Source organism: Eucalyptus grandis, chromosome 6 (genome assembly GCF_016545825.1).
Source record: "Eucalyptus grandis isolate ANBG69807.140 chromosome 6, ASM1654582v1, whole genome shotgun sequence".
In the NCBI taxonomy this organism is placed as follows: Eukaryota; Viridiplantae; Streptophyta; class Magnoliopsida; order Myrtales; family Myrtaceae; genus Eucalyptus; species Eucalyptus grandis.
Window position 1 is genome coordinate 12,198,035 of NC_052617.1, and position 17,364 is coordinate 12,215,398.

The window sequence follows — 17,364 nt, forward strand, 5'->3', positions numbered from 1 at the left end:
GCGAGGCTCGAGCCTCGCCCGACGCCGGCGAGTTCGCGTCTCGCCAGATCGGCGAGGCTCGAGTCTCGCCGGGCGTCGGCGAGGCCTCCGCCTGGCCAGATCCGGCGAGCTCGAGCTCGCCCGCCGCCGGCGAGCTCGAGGCTCGCCTGGCCGGTCGCCGGCCATCGCCTCGCCGGCGACCGGAGTTAGAAGAAGAAAGAAAAAAAGGAAAGAAAAAATCATTATAATTTTGATTTTATAAAAAAAATTGTAAAATTAAAGAGAAGAGGAAGAGAAAATGAGGTTTTGAGTGAAAAATAGGTTGATAAATGGGTCATAAACGGGTCAGAGAGCTGACCCGTTTAAAATCCATATATCTTAGTGTATACCCATTAAAACTTATTATGGGTGCTTTATAAGATAAAGCTTGACCCATTAATGACCCATTTAACTATAAATGGGTCCATAAATGGGTTGCACAACCCATTTAACACCTCTAACTGGGACACCCATCCATTTCCAGGATTTCTTTCGTTTTAACCGTTTCATTTAAGTTTTTCTCCTTCTTTTTTGTTTCTCTCTCTTCTTTCTATACCTTAGATTCATCCCAACAGTTGTAAGAGATGTCGGCATAATTCTCGGGGGACCCGCACTCCAAACGCATCAAATCCCCTCGCTTGCTTCTCATTCTTCCTTGTTCTCTTACACCTCGTCCCCATTTCCACTCTGCTCGTCGGAGCTCGCTGCAAAACTGTGCAGACGAAGTGAAATGCTATGATTCTTTGAGCTTTTTCGGGATAGTGAATAGTGCCACTCCAATAATGTCTATGGACTCCAGAACTCATCTTGACTATGTCTTGTTTCAGCTCACTCCTACGAGAACCAGGTAATTTTGCCTACCCATTGGTCTGATGTTCAAGGATGCTGAACCTTTTAAGGAATTTGAATCTCTTGCAGTTCGACAATGTCGAAAATGAGCAATCTTTGATGGTGGGTTTTTGTCTGCATTGAGATTTCGTGCATGAGTTTCATCTGGGTAGTGAAACTATGGTCCTTTTTCGTATTTGACTGACTCTGTCGTGTGCCTTTATGTTATACGAACGGAAGGTGTGATCTGGTGATTTACGCTGGTAAGGCGAATGAGAAGTTGGCATCGGGATTACTTGAACCGTTCCTTTCGCATCTTAAATCCGCTAAAGATCAGATATCTAAAGGTGGCTACTCCATCACTCTGAGATCAGATGCTTCCTGGTTCACTAAAGCCACTTTGGAGAGGTAATCTACCAAGCATCCACGCTTTCAATTGCTTCAAGTAAACTGTCCCTGCATTGAATTGCATTTGATTTCCTTACTACTTGCAAAATCTGGAAGTTTGTTCTAAACATGTTATGCACTTTGGAATGTGTCGAGGAGATCAATCAAAAGGGCGAAAAAGGAATAATATGTGAATGCCGTTACACCTGATTGCTGATTATGGATCAGTTTACCTATTGATAAGATACTATATAAGAAAATATGCTTGACAGTTGTAATCGATGTTGAATGTACTAAATTTTCTCTCTGTTTTTCTCTTCCCGTCTTCATGCAGATTTGTAAGTTTTGTTAGGACGCCTGAAGTTCTAGAGAGATTTGTCACATTAGAGAGGGAGATTTCCCAGATACAAGAATCAATCCTATCCAATGAAGCTCAGAACATCGATATGGCAATGGAAGGTAGGGTCAGCATTACATGCTTGAATACCCTGACTGTGAGCAGGACTTTCTGAATTTACATAAAAAATTTGGTCGACCTGCTTGGTGCTGACTGTGAGCAGGTTTTTCTGGAAAAAAGTAATTTAACAGGAAATGCGTCAGTAATTTATTATTATTATTTATTTTTTTGTGGAAAGCACAAAGTTTTCTTATTCAAACCTCGCCTTAACGAACTGCATTTGATTTTGGCATTAATTTATTCCTAGCTGCTGATAAGCTGAAAGCTCTGTACTCTCTTTTTGACAGGAAATGCGTCAGTTTCTGAGGGAAACTTCACAAAGTCATCTGTGTCCTATAAGGTATGTGATCGTTCGAGCAAATAATGGAATATCATGCGGTAACATCAGATTATGATGGTGGACATCTGTGTTGTGATGTTGCTTCTCAGTCCAGAGCAAAATATGATGGAGCTGATGATGCCGTCACTGCCTCGGAAGAAAATTCCAAGTAAACTACCTTGTCAATAGTATTTGGTCAAAGCATAGGCCATTAGATATGCATCTCCGAGCTCATTGACTATTTCACTCTGGATGGTGACAGGGTCCATCTCCAGCGGGTTCTGGAGACTCGAAAGGCAGTGCTTCGGAAGGAGCAAGCAATGGCTTATGCTCGTGCTCTGGTTGCTGGGTTTGAATTGGAGAATATAGATAATCTCATATATTTTGCTGAGGCCTTTGGAGCTTTGCGTTTGAGGTATGGGTTAAAAATGAAGTCTGTTATCTGCAAAAAATAAATGAAGATGTCAATTTTACCCTAGTGATTCGATTGAAGAAGGCATTTTATCTGAGATATGCGGACATAAAAATCACTGTGGTGCAATGTGGCACCAAATAATGAAAACTAGAGACTGCTTTTCTTTCAGTGCTTTGTTGGAAGTTATCTTGCTTACCAACAAGGTATGGTATCATTGAAATTAAGTCTGTTGAACTTGAATTTCACAAATAATTCTTCCTTTTTGCCTCAATTATATCAATAGAATAAAATGAGGAATGCACGACTCCTTTGTTAGCGAATTTATCAGCTTTGTTATTTCCGTAAAAGAAGGAGGTTACATATGTTGCAGCCTGTAATTATTTAAACAGCACATTCCAATCTCGTTCTCCATTTTGAGTATGTTCTGTCTTTGTGATGTTAATCTAGATTCTTTGTTTAGGGAGGCATGCATAAATTTCATGAATTTATGCAAGGAAAAGAATGAAGATAGGCTTTGGATGGATGAGATAGCAGCAATGCAGGCACTGTCCAGGCCAGATTTGCCTTACATAGCAACTTCTGGAATCATCCTTGCCAATGAGGAGAACGGCTCTGGTAGCATTCAGGATGGTGGTCCATCAAGTGGGAAAACCAACGGCTACACAGATTTCAATGTTACAGAGTCGAGTGCAGGTAGACAAGTTATGGACTATGAACATGATATTTGACTTCAGATGTTTCACTCGTCATGATACATTTCACCTACCACGTGATGCACTTGAAATTCCCCACAAAAAATTAAGAGTTGGAGACATGCATGTTCTTTCACTGTCTGCTGTTGTGTTTTCGCTGCATAGAATATCTTGAAGAAAATGATTGCACTATTTGAGCTTTGTTCTGATGACAAACATGTTCTTTAGTGGTTTGACTTCTTCTCTTCTGGCCACCTTCTCCCTTTGAAGCAACACACGAATGGAAGTGCACACACAAGGTTTAATACCTTAGTGCCTTCTTGGCAGATATCTCCAAAAAATCTAAGAACAGTCACTTGTCACAGACTTGATTTTCATGGAATCTTCATTACCCATCATCTATGTTTGGATATTTTTTTTTTTGTTTGCATCCTAATGCTGATTAATGTTTGGTGCAGATACTAGGTTGCCGACACCAGCACCAATGTCATTCCCGGATGGAAAGGGGCAAGTTCCGATGCCATGGCACAATCACATTTCACAGTATATGCAAAATTTTCAAGGTCCTTTCTTCCCACAGATGCACCCGTTTCCCAGTTACCTCTACCCTGGAATGCAGGTTCCCCCTTCATACTACCAGGGGAATAAAAGCTGGCCTCCGAATGAAGACCCCAGTAATTTTTCTGTTAAAGATGATGACCGGGCTCATAAGTCATCGTCAAGAAATAAAAAGAAACATTCACATGAAAATTTATCTGAAGGTGAATCCAGCGAAGCCAGTGACACTGGCAGTGAGAGGGAATTGGATGGACATCACAGTGGCAAAAGGTACCCTTCGACAGATCAGCTGCCAAGGAAAGGACATGGAAAGAAGTCTTCAAAGAAAGTCGTTATTCGCAACATTAACTACATTACTTCCGAGAGAGAAGGTAGAAGGAGTGACATTTCTGAAACAAGTTCATCTAACGAGGATGATTTTGTTAGCGAGGAGTCCCTCAGGCAGCAGGTGGAAAAGGCCATTGGATCATTGCATGGAAGAAACAGTTCAGCATCACGTCGTCACAAGAAACGAGATACAATGCACCACCTCGACATGAATGAACTAAATGATGCAGCTGATGGAAAGAATAAGAGCGAAGAGGCAAATAACTCTGAGGGAGAGAGAAGATACGAGGGCTGGGGTGCTTTTCAGAACATCCTGATGGAGAGCAGGGAACCTGCCGTCCCAGGTTTGGAAACACAAGCTGCACGGATTCCTGAGGAAGACCTAGCAAGTAAGAAATCTTTGAAGGGGACATCATTTGCATATGAACTGGAATCAGGAAGCACAAGACGACAGCCTGTTGCTGCTGATTCCTTTGTGATTACTGAGAAGGATTGGGTAGCTGAGGGTACAACTCGCTTTGAGGAGTTTGAAGCTGGTGACAGTGTCCGGCCAGTTATGAGTACAAGGGACATCCCATATGAGGATTTAATATATGCGGAGAAGACTGAAGAGTCGGGGGCTTCTTTCAATCAATCACTACCAGAGTCATCTGCTGTATCCTCTATCAAGAAAATTCATGAGGAAGGAGATTGGTTAATTGGCAATCGACAAAATGAAGCGATAAATCAGCAAGATAGAATGGACCTCAAAATGGTTGAAGTTGATTCTGCTTCATCATTTGGTGCAGAGCTTTTGCACACTGAGATTAAGAAGAGGGATGTCCTAATTGATGACTCTTTCATGATTGAAGGTCGGCCAATGGTCAATGATCCATCTGAGCATAGGCTGATGATGGATATAAACATGGTTCCTGACACTATAAACGCCAAGAACAGCAGACCTGAAATTTCACAGGAGACTCCCTGTGAACCAGATGACCTTTTTATGGTTCTCAATCAGGATTCTGTTGCAGAGCAGGCTGGAGCATTGTGGACACCAGAACTGGATTATGGAAATCACAGCTCATTGGCAAAGATCATCCAAAAGCACACCGGGAATGAGTTGAATGATTCTGCTGAAAATGAACCGTCATCAAACTTTACAAAGAATAAAAATGCAGAAGCAAGGTCTAGGCCTATAAATGGTTCTCTCGTGAGGAATAAGCTTGATACGTTGCCAAAGGGTCGGCCAACTCCTGGAACCAGGACAGCTGCTTCGAGGAGCAAAGCTGAGAAGGTACTACTTGGATCACTATGAAATTTTACAAAGCATAAGTACTCCGTACATGAATGTTTACTTTGTGCATAATGATGCTAGTTTGATGAATTTTAGTTTTTCCTCTCTGATATAGGGGTGACTCTCACTTATGAGTGAGATCAGTCAAAACATTTTACTTTGCCTACAGTATCATGCGTCTTTCACAAAAATATAACCCATATATGGATATTATCTGGGGGTCCATGCAGATCCAGTTGAATCCTGTTCCTATTTCAATGTGGTTCCCTTTTTCTTGACTAGGAAGAAGAAAGTAAGAAGAGAAAGGAGGAGTTGCTTGCTCAGCGTCAGAAGAGAATTGCTGAGAGAAGTGCCAACCGTGGATCTAAACCAATTGCTCCTAAGAAGAGTTCGACTGAGACTAAAGCAACCACCCCACCTACCCAGCCAAGTAAGATCCGAAGTCAATCTACTCGGTCCCAATCTCAGGAGACTCCAAAGTCGAATAAGCCAGTCCTCAGGAATTCCACCATCGAGCGTCTTGCAGCTGCTCGAGCAACTCAAGAGGTTCAAACTGTGAATTCAAAATCAAGTCAACCCATCAAAGCCTCCTCGAAGATCAATAAGTCAACTCCAGCTACCTTGCCAAAGAAGCCCCTTCCTCCTGAAACTAAGAAAGCAGGTCTGAAGAAACCTGAACATTTAAACAAGAAAAATACTTTGAACAGTTCAAACGGACAACTTCTGCCCAATTCCAACACCCAACAAAAAAAGGAAACTGCAGAAGCCAGAATGGGGTCATTGGAGTTAGCGGCAGCAGAAACGGCTCAACCTGCTCCAGCTGATGATGGTTTTAAGGACATTCAGGTCGAAAACAGCAGAGAAAAATCAGTTTCTCCTAAAGACAGATTGGATGATAGAAATGACAATGGGAATGTGGAGAGTAATAACCTGTCAGTGCCTACTGAGCCGGACTCTGCAAAACCAAGTCATTTCAAAAGTGATTATGAGAATGCGGAGAGCAATAACCTGTCAGTGCCTACTGAGCCGGACTCTGCAAAACCAAGTCATTTCAAAAGTGATTATGAGAATGCGGAGAGCAATAACCTGTCAGTGCCTACTGTGGCGGACTCTGCAAAACCAAGTCATTTCAAAACTGATAATGGGAGTTCATATGTATCATCTCCAGTTCCTGGCGATGACATAACTGTACCTGAAGTGACTCTCCAACCGGTTCAGTCTCCGTCTATCGCGAGATCATTGGAAAACTTTACTATCTACACTGGCTCTGAAGCTGATAATTCCAGAGTGTCCGAAAAGACTCCAGTTTCTCACACCCCTCGGGTACATTTCGCAACCACTCCACGCATTAATGAGATCACCCCCGAGCCAGTACACTCGAGGAAGAAATGGGATAATGATGAGCACTCTCCTAAAGCTGCCAAAGGGTTCAGAAAGCTTCTATTCTTCGGAAGAAAAAAAGCTTGAACTACCCAATTCCTTATGCGCACGGTCAAGCTTACACATTAAGTACAGCAATTCAAGGTACATGACAAGTCATATTGGATTGTAAATTCTTGTGTGATCATTTTTAGTTATTGCAGAGTGGTGATTTTGGGATTCAAAGTTAGATAGTTCGCATGCATAATAAGGATTTGGTTGCTGGTCAGTTGCTGCGGAGACGAGGATCGCTCATTGTAATTTATTTCGTGTCCTCTTGCAGCGAGACATGTGAGTGGCTTCTTTGCACACGGTGGTATACAGTAAAAAGTATATTGTCTTGTTTGTGAGTTGTGTTCTGAAACGGGATAACAGAAAAGAAGAAAAAAGTTTGTATTCATTCTTTCATGACGTAATTATTAAGTGGTGAAATGCATTCTGGGTTCTCTTTCCAGTAAATTTCTCATCGCCAATGATGAGTTTCTTTTGAAAGGATGCTGTCGACTTTATGTCCTCCCACGGAAAGACATACTTTGATCTTGGGATGATCCTCATAGATGCTTGCGAACTGTTTTAGCTATGTGCATCGGGTACATGAGACTTCCTTCACTCGGTGATGAATATGGTCGAAGGATATCTGAATTAATCTCGTAGTAATGCAGAGTACTTCACTCGAATCAAATGAAAACCATTTTTTTTTGTGAGAAAACTAATAGCTATTAGTTATATATTTCGGACAATCTTTCAAGAACAATCCTGAGTTTTCATAAAATGATTTCCTTTTTCCTCATGACCGATAGTTTCTGAAAGATTTGGTAAGTACTAAGAAGCTGGTGGTCCGATAATATGCCGAGGCTTTTTTGAAATTGCTAAGTCAATTTTGACAATTTGCAAATATATTTTGAATGCTAATGTTTCTGCATGAATAAATTGTTAGATAGCTCGATCGTAGCGTCTACAGTGAATTCATGGAACCGGGCTCAAATGTTTTGACCAGCTTGAATTGGACCAACCAAATGGGCTTTCCAAAAGCCCTCTCTTTTCTTCTGCACATATTCTTCGAGCTCCAAATCCAGAAAGCCTGGTCTCACCATTCAGCTCCGGCTAAACTCTTCAGGTCCTGCGTGAAAACCAGGCTTTGTGACGTCTCCAGATATTAGTTCTCTCCAAGCACCTGCTTTGAGGCAACGTGAAAATCTTTTGCACTTACTCGAGTTCCCGTCTTTTTCTTCTTTTTTAATGGTCCCTCGAGCGATCAGTCGCTTGTCATGCCTAAGTTAATGGACATGGCCATTCCACGATTTATCATTGGCAAATAATCTACTAAAAAGAAAACAGACAACCTACTCACGATGGCAATAATGCTGCCGTTTGCTTCACTAGTCCACTTGCTTAATTAAAACGAACATGCTCAGCATTGTTCCTCGTTGATCCTCGTGGGATTGTTAATGATTTGGCATTATTAAAATCGATGCACGGCATGTTTTTGTAGGTCATAATTCATCTTCGACCTCCCCTTTAGTACACGCCCAAACAGGCTGTTTGAGAATATATCCACGTGGCCTGTCTGCATTGATTTAATCTTGCTTAAAAATACTCTTTCCGGGCTTGATCTTTGCACCAATGGCGAGCGCTTTTATCCAAAATGGTGAAGCTGTGAACCCCACAAACCCAAATCAAGACAAGCTTATAGCAGGTGTAGAGAGGCAAAGAACCTATTCCGCCACGATTACCAGCTTCGAAGGGAATATGAAAAAGCACGTTGTGCAGAATACATAAATCTCACCGAAAGGGGAAACGTAGGGCAAGAACACAACATCAGATTCGAGTATAATTTAGTTGGAACAACGTGCGGTGGATCGTGGCTTAGAGGTTGATAATGGGTTTTGTCTCGCACGAGGCATGCTGACCATATGCATACGATTCGTATAAAACCTGCACGAGCTTGGATTTAAATACTCCGTATCCACTAGGAGGTGCACATGAACGATACGGCCCTATTTATTTAAGACTAATGCGTTAGTAATTCAAGAAAGTGGTCCATTATTTTGGAAACTGAAGATATGATGAGGATCATGAGTTGCGTTTCCTGCTTTGGTTCAATGGATTCTCTCCCCTGTCTTCTTTCCAATTTGATAGAGATGATGCTGGATTCTCGTGGCCATTTTCTTGTGATTGTCAAGAGCATCTTTTTTCCTTTCTTTGGTTTCTTGTGTCGGTTGATTTGAGGACGAAGTTGTTCAGATGGTTTTTAATTCCATTACAAGGTCAACCCAGAGCTACATCCCTTCGACAACGAATTCGCATTGAGGTGCTCATTAGGTGGAGAATCTCCAGGCCCCTAAGCTTAGTTCCACATTTTTCTAAACCCTCTACTCATTGTTGTGGGGGGGAAAACCTTATCCTAAATGAGATAATAGTTGCTTCAGTCCATCATCAATGCTCAACATCAAGCTTCAATCACCTAAGCAATAACTGAAAAAGGGGACGCATGATCAGAATGACAAATTTGATCGAGGAAATGAAGTTCAATAGGTACAATTGCATAATTCATGAAAGGACGTGTCAAATGCCTCAATTGAATTACCTCACCATTCATCTAAACGACATGCAAAGACTATTCTTTCTTTCAATACTTGAATGATTATGTCTCAACTTTTGAAGGGAGATTTCTAGTCACGATCAAAAGAAACCCTAACGGTCGCATGTTGCTAAGCACAATCTTGATGAGATTTCCAGTACAAAAACAAACAACCGCTACCCCTTTTAGCCAACACATAGTACCCGAAAGGTCACCACACTTCCTTTCATCTTGTTCATGTGCTCTTTGATCATCAAGTACCAAAACTTCATGTGCAAGTAGGGTCAAAGCCCTCGTTTCTTTTAGTGGGCAACAACTCCACCTCCAAATTTCAACAACGCGTAATGAACTGGAAAGCAAATCAAGATTAACAACACTAGAAAACCTAGGCATGTTTGACTGGAAAAGAGCTCGTTAATCAAGGTCATGGCCGTCTGTCCTCGTTGTGAAATTTAATGGTTCCTAACTTAGCCTAAAGTCACATAGGTCACCAGCAAAATTCCAACTGGCATGCCTATCTATTTTCTTGGGATACCATCGAGTCATATCAAATTGCAACCAATCTCCTTAGTCAATATCATGGTTTGACCATATTATATAATCAAATGCTCCACGGATTCCACTTCATCCTTTGAGTTCGACAAGGACTTCTTGTATCTTATACAATCTTTTATTAAACATATCATAAAAAAAAAAATTGATTGTGGGGTGGTCCGATTGTCCAAATGGTAGCGACCAAGCACGGACGCTCATTAAAATTTGCGAAGAGAGTATTCCTTTTCCATGATGGGAGTTAGGGCTTAGGAGAGAGTAGAGTAGGCAATTCTTTTTGTTGCAAATGACAATTCTGCAATGTGGACTTTTGACTTCCTTGTTTTTTGCCCAGTTATTCTGGTGTTGACACCTAAAACACTAGCTCTAGAGCACCTAGATTCTTTTTCCTTTTTCTAATGTAAAGTTGCTAATTATGTCTCCCAACACATGTGACCCTCAAAGGATAGTCCACATTTAGTGTGCTTCCCTTGCTCTATGGTTTGTAGGCTAAAAAGAAAAAAAGAAAAACCCAAAAAGAGGGAAGAAAATAATTGATTTTTGCGTTTGTGATGCGGTAAATGGTAAGTGGTTATTTAATAGTTAGTCTATTTCAGTACCAAACAAAAACCCGTCACATCATTTGGTAAACTCATTTAAGTATACGAGTTTTTTAGTCTTTTCAATGTTATCTTTTTTCCTAATCTTTTCAATGCGTTCCTTACTCATTATATTTGGGGGGTGGGGGGGGGTGGGGGAGTTCTAAAGGAGGAGAGTTCTGATGGGGGCACTTGTATGTGTCCTTGAAGAATCAATCCCCATCATAATTATACCCATTATATGGTTAGCTAAAGCCCAACAAATGGGATGTCTCCCTAGAAACTGGATATCTAACCTCTCGTCTGCTCTTTTGAATTTATTATGTATTGATGCTCATGCTATACTTGTTCAAAACTTATCATAGTAATGAAATCTTGTTTCTTAGTTAAAAAAAGAAATCGACCCTCATTGCTAACATTTAAAATTTCAAAAATACAAGATAAAATTGTTCAATAACATTGCTGAAACACCCTTTTGGTTCTAACGTGGGGCCGGGGCGCCAAGGTTATCTCAAGCTTTTCTTGAGAGCTGAGCTCATCAAATGATGGAGATTCAAAAGAGCAAATGGAGGAGCAGTTGAGAAGGGTGGGAAGAGGAGAGAGAGAGAGAGAGCGACATGATGAGAGGTTCAATGAAAATGGTCCCCTGAAAATTTGCAGCCGAGACGTATAATTTGGGGGAGGTGGGGCTGTCACCTTTCACCTGGCAGAACTGGGCTGGACAGCATGTGGGAACAGTAATTGAGTGAGAAAGAGATGAATCTTTGTACCATGTTCTGCGTCAGTAGTCTTCTTCTTGGGCTTGCCTGTGACTCCTGACTCCTGTGAAAGCCCGCTTTGATTCTTATGAGACTCGATATTTTGTCGATAATACATCATCTGTTTCGAGAAAAAGGAAAATTATCCGTATCGCCTACAAAAATAAAATGAATAACAAATATTTTCAATGTCCAATAGCATTTTCAAACATGAATTATAATCAGTAAGGAAATTTTTTTTACCAACTAATTATTTCAAGCTAAATGAACGAAATATGTTTTTTAAATCATTCATTTTTGACGAAATAAGCGGAGCCTTAATCATCCTCTTGTCGGGCGGATTAACAGTGATTTTCCAAGATCCCTATCCTCATCTATACTTTTGAGGGATGCGACAAACCTTGGGATTGAATCAAAAACCAATTGTAGTGACATTTTTAGCTTGTTTATATGTATTTCAATAGATACTATGTAATGTCATGTTTTTGGATTTTTATTTTTATAATGATTAGTTGCTTCATATATTTTTTTTTTATCCGTCGAGTTTGGAAGTTACTTCGTACTTTGATACCTTAGTATTATGTGTTCTCTCTATGACTAACATAATGATTAAGTAACATTTGCATTTATGCTAAACTATTTCATGCTCCATTGTCATTATATCTTTTCATATGATTTCACCGATACAAGTCTAGTATTCTCACTTAGCAAATAAATATTTGTATCACTTTGTCAAGTAACTTTGAGGTAGTCAGATTTATAGAATGGTGATACGACTTTTGAGATTAAACAGTACTAATAAACACATCGATGGCGTTTGTGCTACTTGATATTTGCTTCTTCTATGGCTAATGCATTCTACTTCAAAGAAAGGCTTTTCCATGTAACAGACATTAAAATAAGGAAAAATTCCACACAAATCTCTCTCCAATCCCCACCTCTCTCTCTCTCTCTCTCTCTCTCCCTCTCCATTCTTCACGCACACTTCACAAAAAACCGAAAAAAAAAAAAAAAAAAAAAAAAAAAAAACATTGCCAAACCCAACGACATTAGTTTTTAGCAGAAGTCCCCCCCTCCAGCAGCAGCAGAGCCTTCGTCCTCTCCAACGCCCAGCCTCTCTCTGTTCCCCTGCATCAATCATCATCATCATCATCATCTGGATCTGCATTCCTTCCCTGTATTCTCCACTCAATTTCCTCCGATCCCATCTCCCCATACAGGCTCCTGAGCCGCGCCCCGCCTTACCCACTTGAGGAAAACCGAGAAAAACCGAATCTTTACGTCCGAATTCTCTTGATCCCTGCAGCCACTACCGACCCACATGGATCCCTCTGGCGACGGGGCGTTTCCGCTTCCCATTTCGTGTCCCTTTGCTGCAAGATGGGGCTGGCGACGGGAGTGAGCGATGTCCAGCGGCGGCGCGGGACGATGACGACGAGGACGGCCCACAGGAGGGAGGAGGACGAGGAGGAGCATTTCTACGAGTCCCTCGATCGAATCACCTCCTCGTCCTCCTGCTCTTGCTCCAACTCCGATGACGAGCCCGAAGACGCGGCCCTCGACTCCAATTTCGCATCTTTGAAGAAGCTGCGCGTACCCAAGTTCCCGAAGAGCGTGGCCCGGTACGACGTTTGGATCTCCGAGCCGTCCTCCGTGCTGGAGCGCCGGTCGCGGCTTCTTCAGGAGATGGGTCTCGGCGCCCGCCCGGCTCTTTCGCTGGCAGGAACCGAGAAGGACGCGGGTCAAGTCGACTTTGCGAGGTCGGTGTCGTCGCATTGCCTGAAGGGTCAAGAGAACGGTGGCAATTCGGTGTTCTGTCGGTCGAAGTCGGAGGCTTCCTCAGACCGCAAGGCGGCGTCGGGTGATCAGTGTAATGTGAATCCTACGCACCATCGTGTTGGTTCTGATTCTTTTGTTGCTGTTGATCATTTTCGTTCGTTTGTACGTACTGATCATAATGTTGTCCTGCCACGCCCAGGCAAGGGAACTGGATCTCCAGTTGCCAGTGCCGTTTCGCCGAACAAGCCGCCAATAGCGAAATATTGTAGGAAGATGGATGAGGTAAGGAGCGATTCTGTGAGCTCTGCTGTTGGGTTGACTGGTAACTCAATGATCGCTTTTAAAGGTGGTGTTGTGCCATCTAATGGTAATGCTGATGATGGAAGTGTTTGCACAATTAAGAACCTTGACAATGGGAAAGAATTCGTAGTGAATGAGTTAAGAGAGGATGGCTCGTGGAACAAGCTAAAGGAAGTCGGGACTGGGCGGCAGTTGACCCTAGAGGAGTTTGAAATGACAGTCGGCCATTCCCCAATTGTTCAAGAACTGATGAGGAGACAGAATGTGGAAGAGGGCAACAAAGATATCTCAGATTTGAGCTTGAATGGGGGTAATGGTGTTGGGTCAAAGTTGAAGAAGAAAAGTAGTTGGCTTAAAAGTATAAGGACTGTGGCAAACACAGTGGCAGGGAATCACAAAGAGAGGCGAAGTAGTGATGAGAAGGATAGTGCATCGGAGAGGGGTGGGCGGAGGTCTAGCTCAGCAACAGATGATAGCCAGGATGCTTCATTTCATGGGCCCGAGAGGGTTAGGGTCAGGCAGTATGGAAAATCTTGTAAAGAACTCACGGCCCTTTACAAGAGCCAGGAGATACACGCTCATAACGGGTCGATTTGGAGTATCAAATTCAGTTTGGATGGGAGGTATCTTGCAAGTGCTGGTGAGGACCGCATAATTCATATTTGGCAGGTATCAGAGTCTGAGAGGAAGGGGGAGTTGTTGGTTGAAAAACCAGAAGAGGGGAATTTCAGTCTTTTATTTGCCGCTACTGGTTCACCAGAACGAACCACACTGTCTCCTACTGCGGATAATTACCTGGAAAGGAAGAGAAGAGGGAGATCATCAGTAAGCCGGAAATCAGTAAACTTGGACCATGTGCTAATTCCAGAGACTGTGTTTTCACTCACGGAAAAACCCATTTGTTCATTTCAAGGACATTCGGATGACGTGCTTGACCTGTCGTGGTCGAAGTCCCAGGTCTGTCACTGATCCGTTTTGATGCTGGGTATGTTCTGTAGTAATCATCTTCTCAGATGTGATATCTATAATTTGAATTCTGAATGCTTACTTCTTGATATTAAAGTACTAACAGACCAGTATTGGGGATATAGAGTTATAGTCAAACCTTTGGCTGCACGGACTTGCGACTTAGATGCTTGATGACTATACCATCAATAGTTTCTGAATGTTGCACATAATGTTGTCCAACACTGTGATGCACTGCGCCTCATTTTTCTTTTAAACAAAAGTTTATGCTGAGAATAAGTTTGCATGTTATCTCATGAAAATCTGGTTTCTCCTCAGCACTTGCTCTCTTCGTCGATGGATAAGACAGTGCGGTTGTGGCACTTATCTAGCAAGTCTTGCTTGAAAATCTTTTCACATAGTGACTACGGTGAGTGCAGTTAAAGTGCTAGTTCCATTGCTTTAATTTTTTGTGTTGTTTGTTTAACTATCGTTGATATTCTAATCTATTGCCTTCAGGATAAACTAGATCATTGATGGGACTTCGGATACCGTCGCATGATCTTACTGGTCATATATTAGTTTGATGGACCATTCCCTCTTTATTGAAATAGACCATTCACATCCTACATAGCCCTTTTTTGCTTGCACATAATCATGAGCAATAAGCACGACACTCTGATTTTTATGCATGCTATTTTGACTTAGTATTAGGGGCAGGACTAGTTCTCAAGACCTGTAAACGTTTCTTATTTTCCTAATCTCCTATGCAAAGTTGTCAGATTGAGCTCATCATGTGTATTTTAACATTATGCAATTTCCTGCAGTAACCTGCATCCAGTTTAATCCTGTTGATGATAGATACTTCATTAGCGGATCCCTAGATGCTAAGGTTCGCATATGGAGCATTCCGGATCGCCAAGTTGTTGATTGGAATGATCTTCATGAGATGGTTACTGCGGCTTGCTACACTCCAGATGGTCAGGTTAGCTTAAGAACCTCTCTAGTCAGGATTTCAGCACCATGGGTGTGCCTAGTCAATGTAAATTGCACATTGCCTTCCCACAACTAAATCTAGTTCTACCGTTTTTCGTAGGGTGCATTAGTTGGTTCATACAAAGGAAGCTGCCATTTGTATGATACTTCTGGTACAAGTTGAATCTTTCCTGTCTTACTTGCAAATAGTTGCTTGTTCACCTATTCCTAATGAAATGGGTAGAGCTTCAATTAGTTTGCATTTCCAGAGGTTTTACTGATTACAATGTGTTTTTTCTTTTTAGATAACAAACTGCAACAAAGGAGTCATATCAATCTGCAGAATAAGAAGAAGAAGTCTCAATACAAGAAGATCACTGGTTTTCAGGTAAATGAGTGGCTCTATGATCAAGATATCTCTGACATTGCCGTATTAACGTAGTTGCTTCTAATATTGACAGTTTGCACCGGGAAGTTCATCTGAAGTGCTTATCACATCTGCAGATTCACGAATACGGGTGGTAGATGGAGTTGATTTGGTTCATAAGTTCAAGGGTAGGCCTATTACGCTGTTCATGGTACCTTAATTACCTCCACGGAACCAAATTTTTGGTATTTCATGGTGATCATATCGATGCAATAATGCTATCAATTGGTTATTTTTCTGGTTCCAACTAAACCGACTTAAACCTAGAGCTCTGGAATTTTAATGTGATATATTTCCTGAGCAGATAATCATGTTCTTCGATCATATGTATCTGGGTTTGACTCAGCTCATATGCTTTCCAGACATGGTCTCCTTGACATTAAATTGCTGGGTTTGGTGCTTAGTGGTCTGTTTCTTTCTCTCTGGAGGCCTATTAATCTGTGTGTTGGTCCTGTGACAGGATTTCGTAATACCAACAGCCAAATTTCAGCCTTCCTCACAGCTAAAGGAAAATATGTCGTCTCGGCCAGCGAGGATTCTTATGTGTATGTGTGGAGACATGAAGCTGACTCCAGACCCAGCAAAAGCAAAGGTATCACTGTTACGCAGTCACATGAGCACTTCCATTGTCAAGATGTGTCGGTGGCTGTACCTTGGCCTGGCATGGGTGATGCATGGGGATTGAGTCACACTTGGTCACTCGAACAAGATATGCCTCTAACTAACACTGCCGAGGCATCAACTGTCAATCATCCTCCTACACCTGCTGAGGAGATATGTGGTGACGAGGCCTCAAATTCGGCATCTGGATGCAGTAACAGTTCACTCCATGGAACTCTATCAAGTGCAACCAACAATTACTTCCTCCATCGGATGTCAAGCTCTTGTTCAGCGGAAAGACTTGCTTTAGCCGCTAGGAGCCACAGCCCTCATGTCAGCATGGATTTCTCCAATGGGATGAACGAAAGCATGTCAGCATGGGGCCTCGTGATTGTGACTGCTAGCCTTAGGGGTGAACTCAGGACATTTCAGAACTTTGGGTTCCCGCTCGGTATCTAAGGTATGAAAGGAATAAGAGAATGAGGAATTGAGGATGGTCTGGGAAAAATGGATACGATAAATTGCCGATGCATTTTGTTTTTCCCTTATCTGTTAGTGTGAATAGGGGGGATAGAGGGTGAGATTTGTAATATTTTTGCCGATGTTATTTTTCCCCTTGTGCTCATGCTCATCAGATTCGGAATGCAGACTGCTAATATTCTGATTGGGCATTGAGAAACGGAATGTAGATTTGATCAGAAGTGGGGAAGAAAAGAAAAGCAAAAAAAAATAAAAGATACACAGGAAAATAGAAACCACTGAGTTTCTGCATTCAAGAAATGTAGAGTCAGGAGCATGGAAACGCATATTGAATTTGTCAATGAAAATTTCTTTTTGTTGCATTTTGCCCGGACTTTATGCAAAATTCAACTTTGAGTAGTTGATCCATTCTTTTGTTCATTTAACATGATGCTTAGTCCTTATCCGATCTTCAGGGTGAGGTAATTTGTGAATGATTTGAGTGCTGGATGTAATGATTGAGCAGATGTGAGTGTAGCCGATTCTGGATCTTCTCCTATCTAGAAGTTGTGAGTGTTTGAACGAAATTCTCGAGGAATATAGAAATGAAAGGCGTGTGCATGCACTCTGTTTCCCATTGTCTTTTCATATGCACTCTGCAATATGAAAGAGCTGTGACAATACTCATTGCTTTTCTTCTTTTGCCATGCTGCG

The 17,364-nt window shown here is 41.9% G+C and overlaps 2 protein-coding genes across 5 annotated transcripts; both read left to right on the plus strand.

Annotated features, from left to right (window-relative positions):
* Positions 1-578: 578 nt before the first annotated feature.
* LOC104448416 (COP1-interacting protein 7) lies at positions 579-7,155 on the plus strand. 2 transcript variants are annotated; one of them, XM_039315739.1, is made up of 10 exons: positions 579-865; positions 1,087-1,254; positions 1,568-1,692; positions 1,978-2,030; positions 2,120-2,178; positions 2,272-2,424; positions 2,885-3,117; positions 3,575-5,277; positions 5,560-6,244; positions 6,323-7,155. In XM_039315739.1, exons 1-10 carry the CDS (start codon positions 801-803, stop codon positions 6,742-6,744), a joined length of 3,666 nt encoding a protein of 1,221 aa, XP_039171673.1. In that variant the 5' UTR covers positions 579-800; the 3' UTR covers positions 6,745-7,155. The 2 variants fall into 2 exon arrangements, with proteins under 2 accessions (XP_039171673.1, XP_010060529.2); XM_010062227.3 differs by having other exon boundaries at positions 583-865; positions 5,560-7,155.
* A 5,044-nt stretch (positions 7,156-12,199) lies between these two features.
* Positions 12,200-17,033, plus strand: LOC104448417 (WD repeat-containing protein 44). 3 transcript variants are annotated; one of them, XM_010062229.3, is made up of 8 exons: positions 12,205-13,035; positions 13,144-14,201; positions 14,529-14,619; positions 15,017-15,174; positions 15,286-15,337; positions 15,470-15,552; positions 15,626-15,719; positions 16,052-17,033. In XM_010062229.3, the coding sequence occupies exons 1-8, from the start codon at positions 12,546-12,548 to the stop codon at positions 16,648-16,650; spliced, it is 2,625 nt and encodes an 874-aa protein (XP_010060531.2). In that variant the 5' UTR covers positions 12,205-12,545; the 3' UTR covers positions 16,651-17,033. The 3 variants fall into 3 exon arrangements, with proteins under 3 accessions (XP_039171009.1, XP_010060530.2, XP_010060531.2); XM_039315075.1 differs by having other exon boundaries at positions 12,200-14,201; positions 15,626-15,742; positions 16,052-16,411; XM_010062228.3 differs by having other exon boundaries at positions 12,204-14,201.
* Positions 17,034-17,364: the final 331 nt, after the last annotated feature.

Excerpts from the sequence above, each read along its gene's own strand:
- LOC104448416 (XM_010062227.3), top strand. The coding sequence starts at position 801 with ATGTCTATGGACTCCAGAACTCATCTTGACTATGTCTTGTTTCAGCTC. Across the intron at positions 866-1,086 it reads CTCACTCCTACGAGAACCAG|GTGTGATCTGGTGATTTACG; the intron begins GTAATTTTGCCT and ends TACGAACGGAAG. Across the intron at positions 2,425-2,884 it reads TTTGGAGCTTTGCGTTTGAG|GGAGGCATGCATAAATTTCA; the intron begins GTATGGGTTAAA and ends TTCTTTGTTTAG.
- LOC104448417 (XM_010062228.3), top strand. The coding sequence starts at position 12,546 with ATGGGGCTGGCGACGGGAGTGAGCGATGTCCAGCGGCGGCGCGGGACG. Across the intron at positions 14,202-14,528 it reads TGTCGTGGTCGAAGTCCCAG|CACTTGCTCTCTTCGTCGAT; the intron begins GTCTGTCACTGA and ends GTTTCTCCTCAG. Across the intron at positions 15,338-15,469 it reads CCATTTGTATGATACTTCTG|ATAACAAACTGCAACAAAGG; the intron begins GTACAAGTTGAA and ends TTTTCTTTTTAG.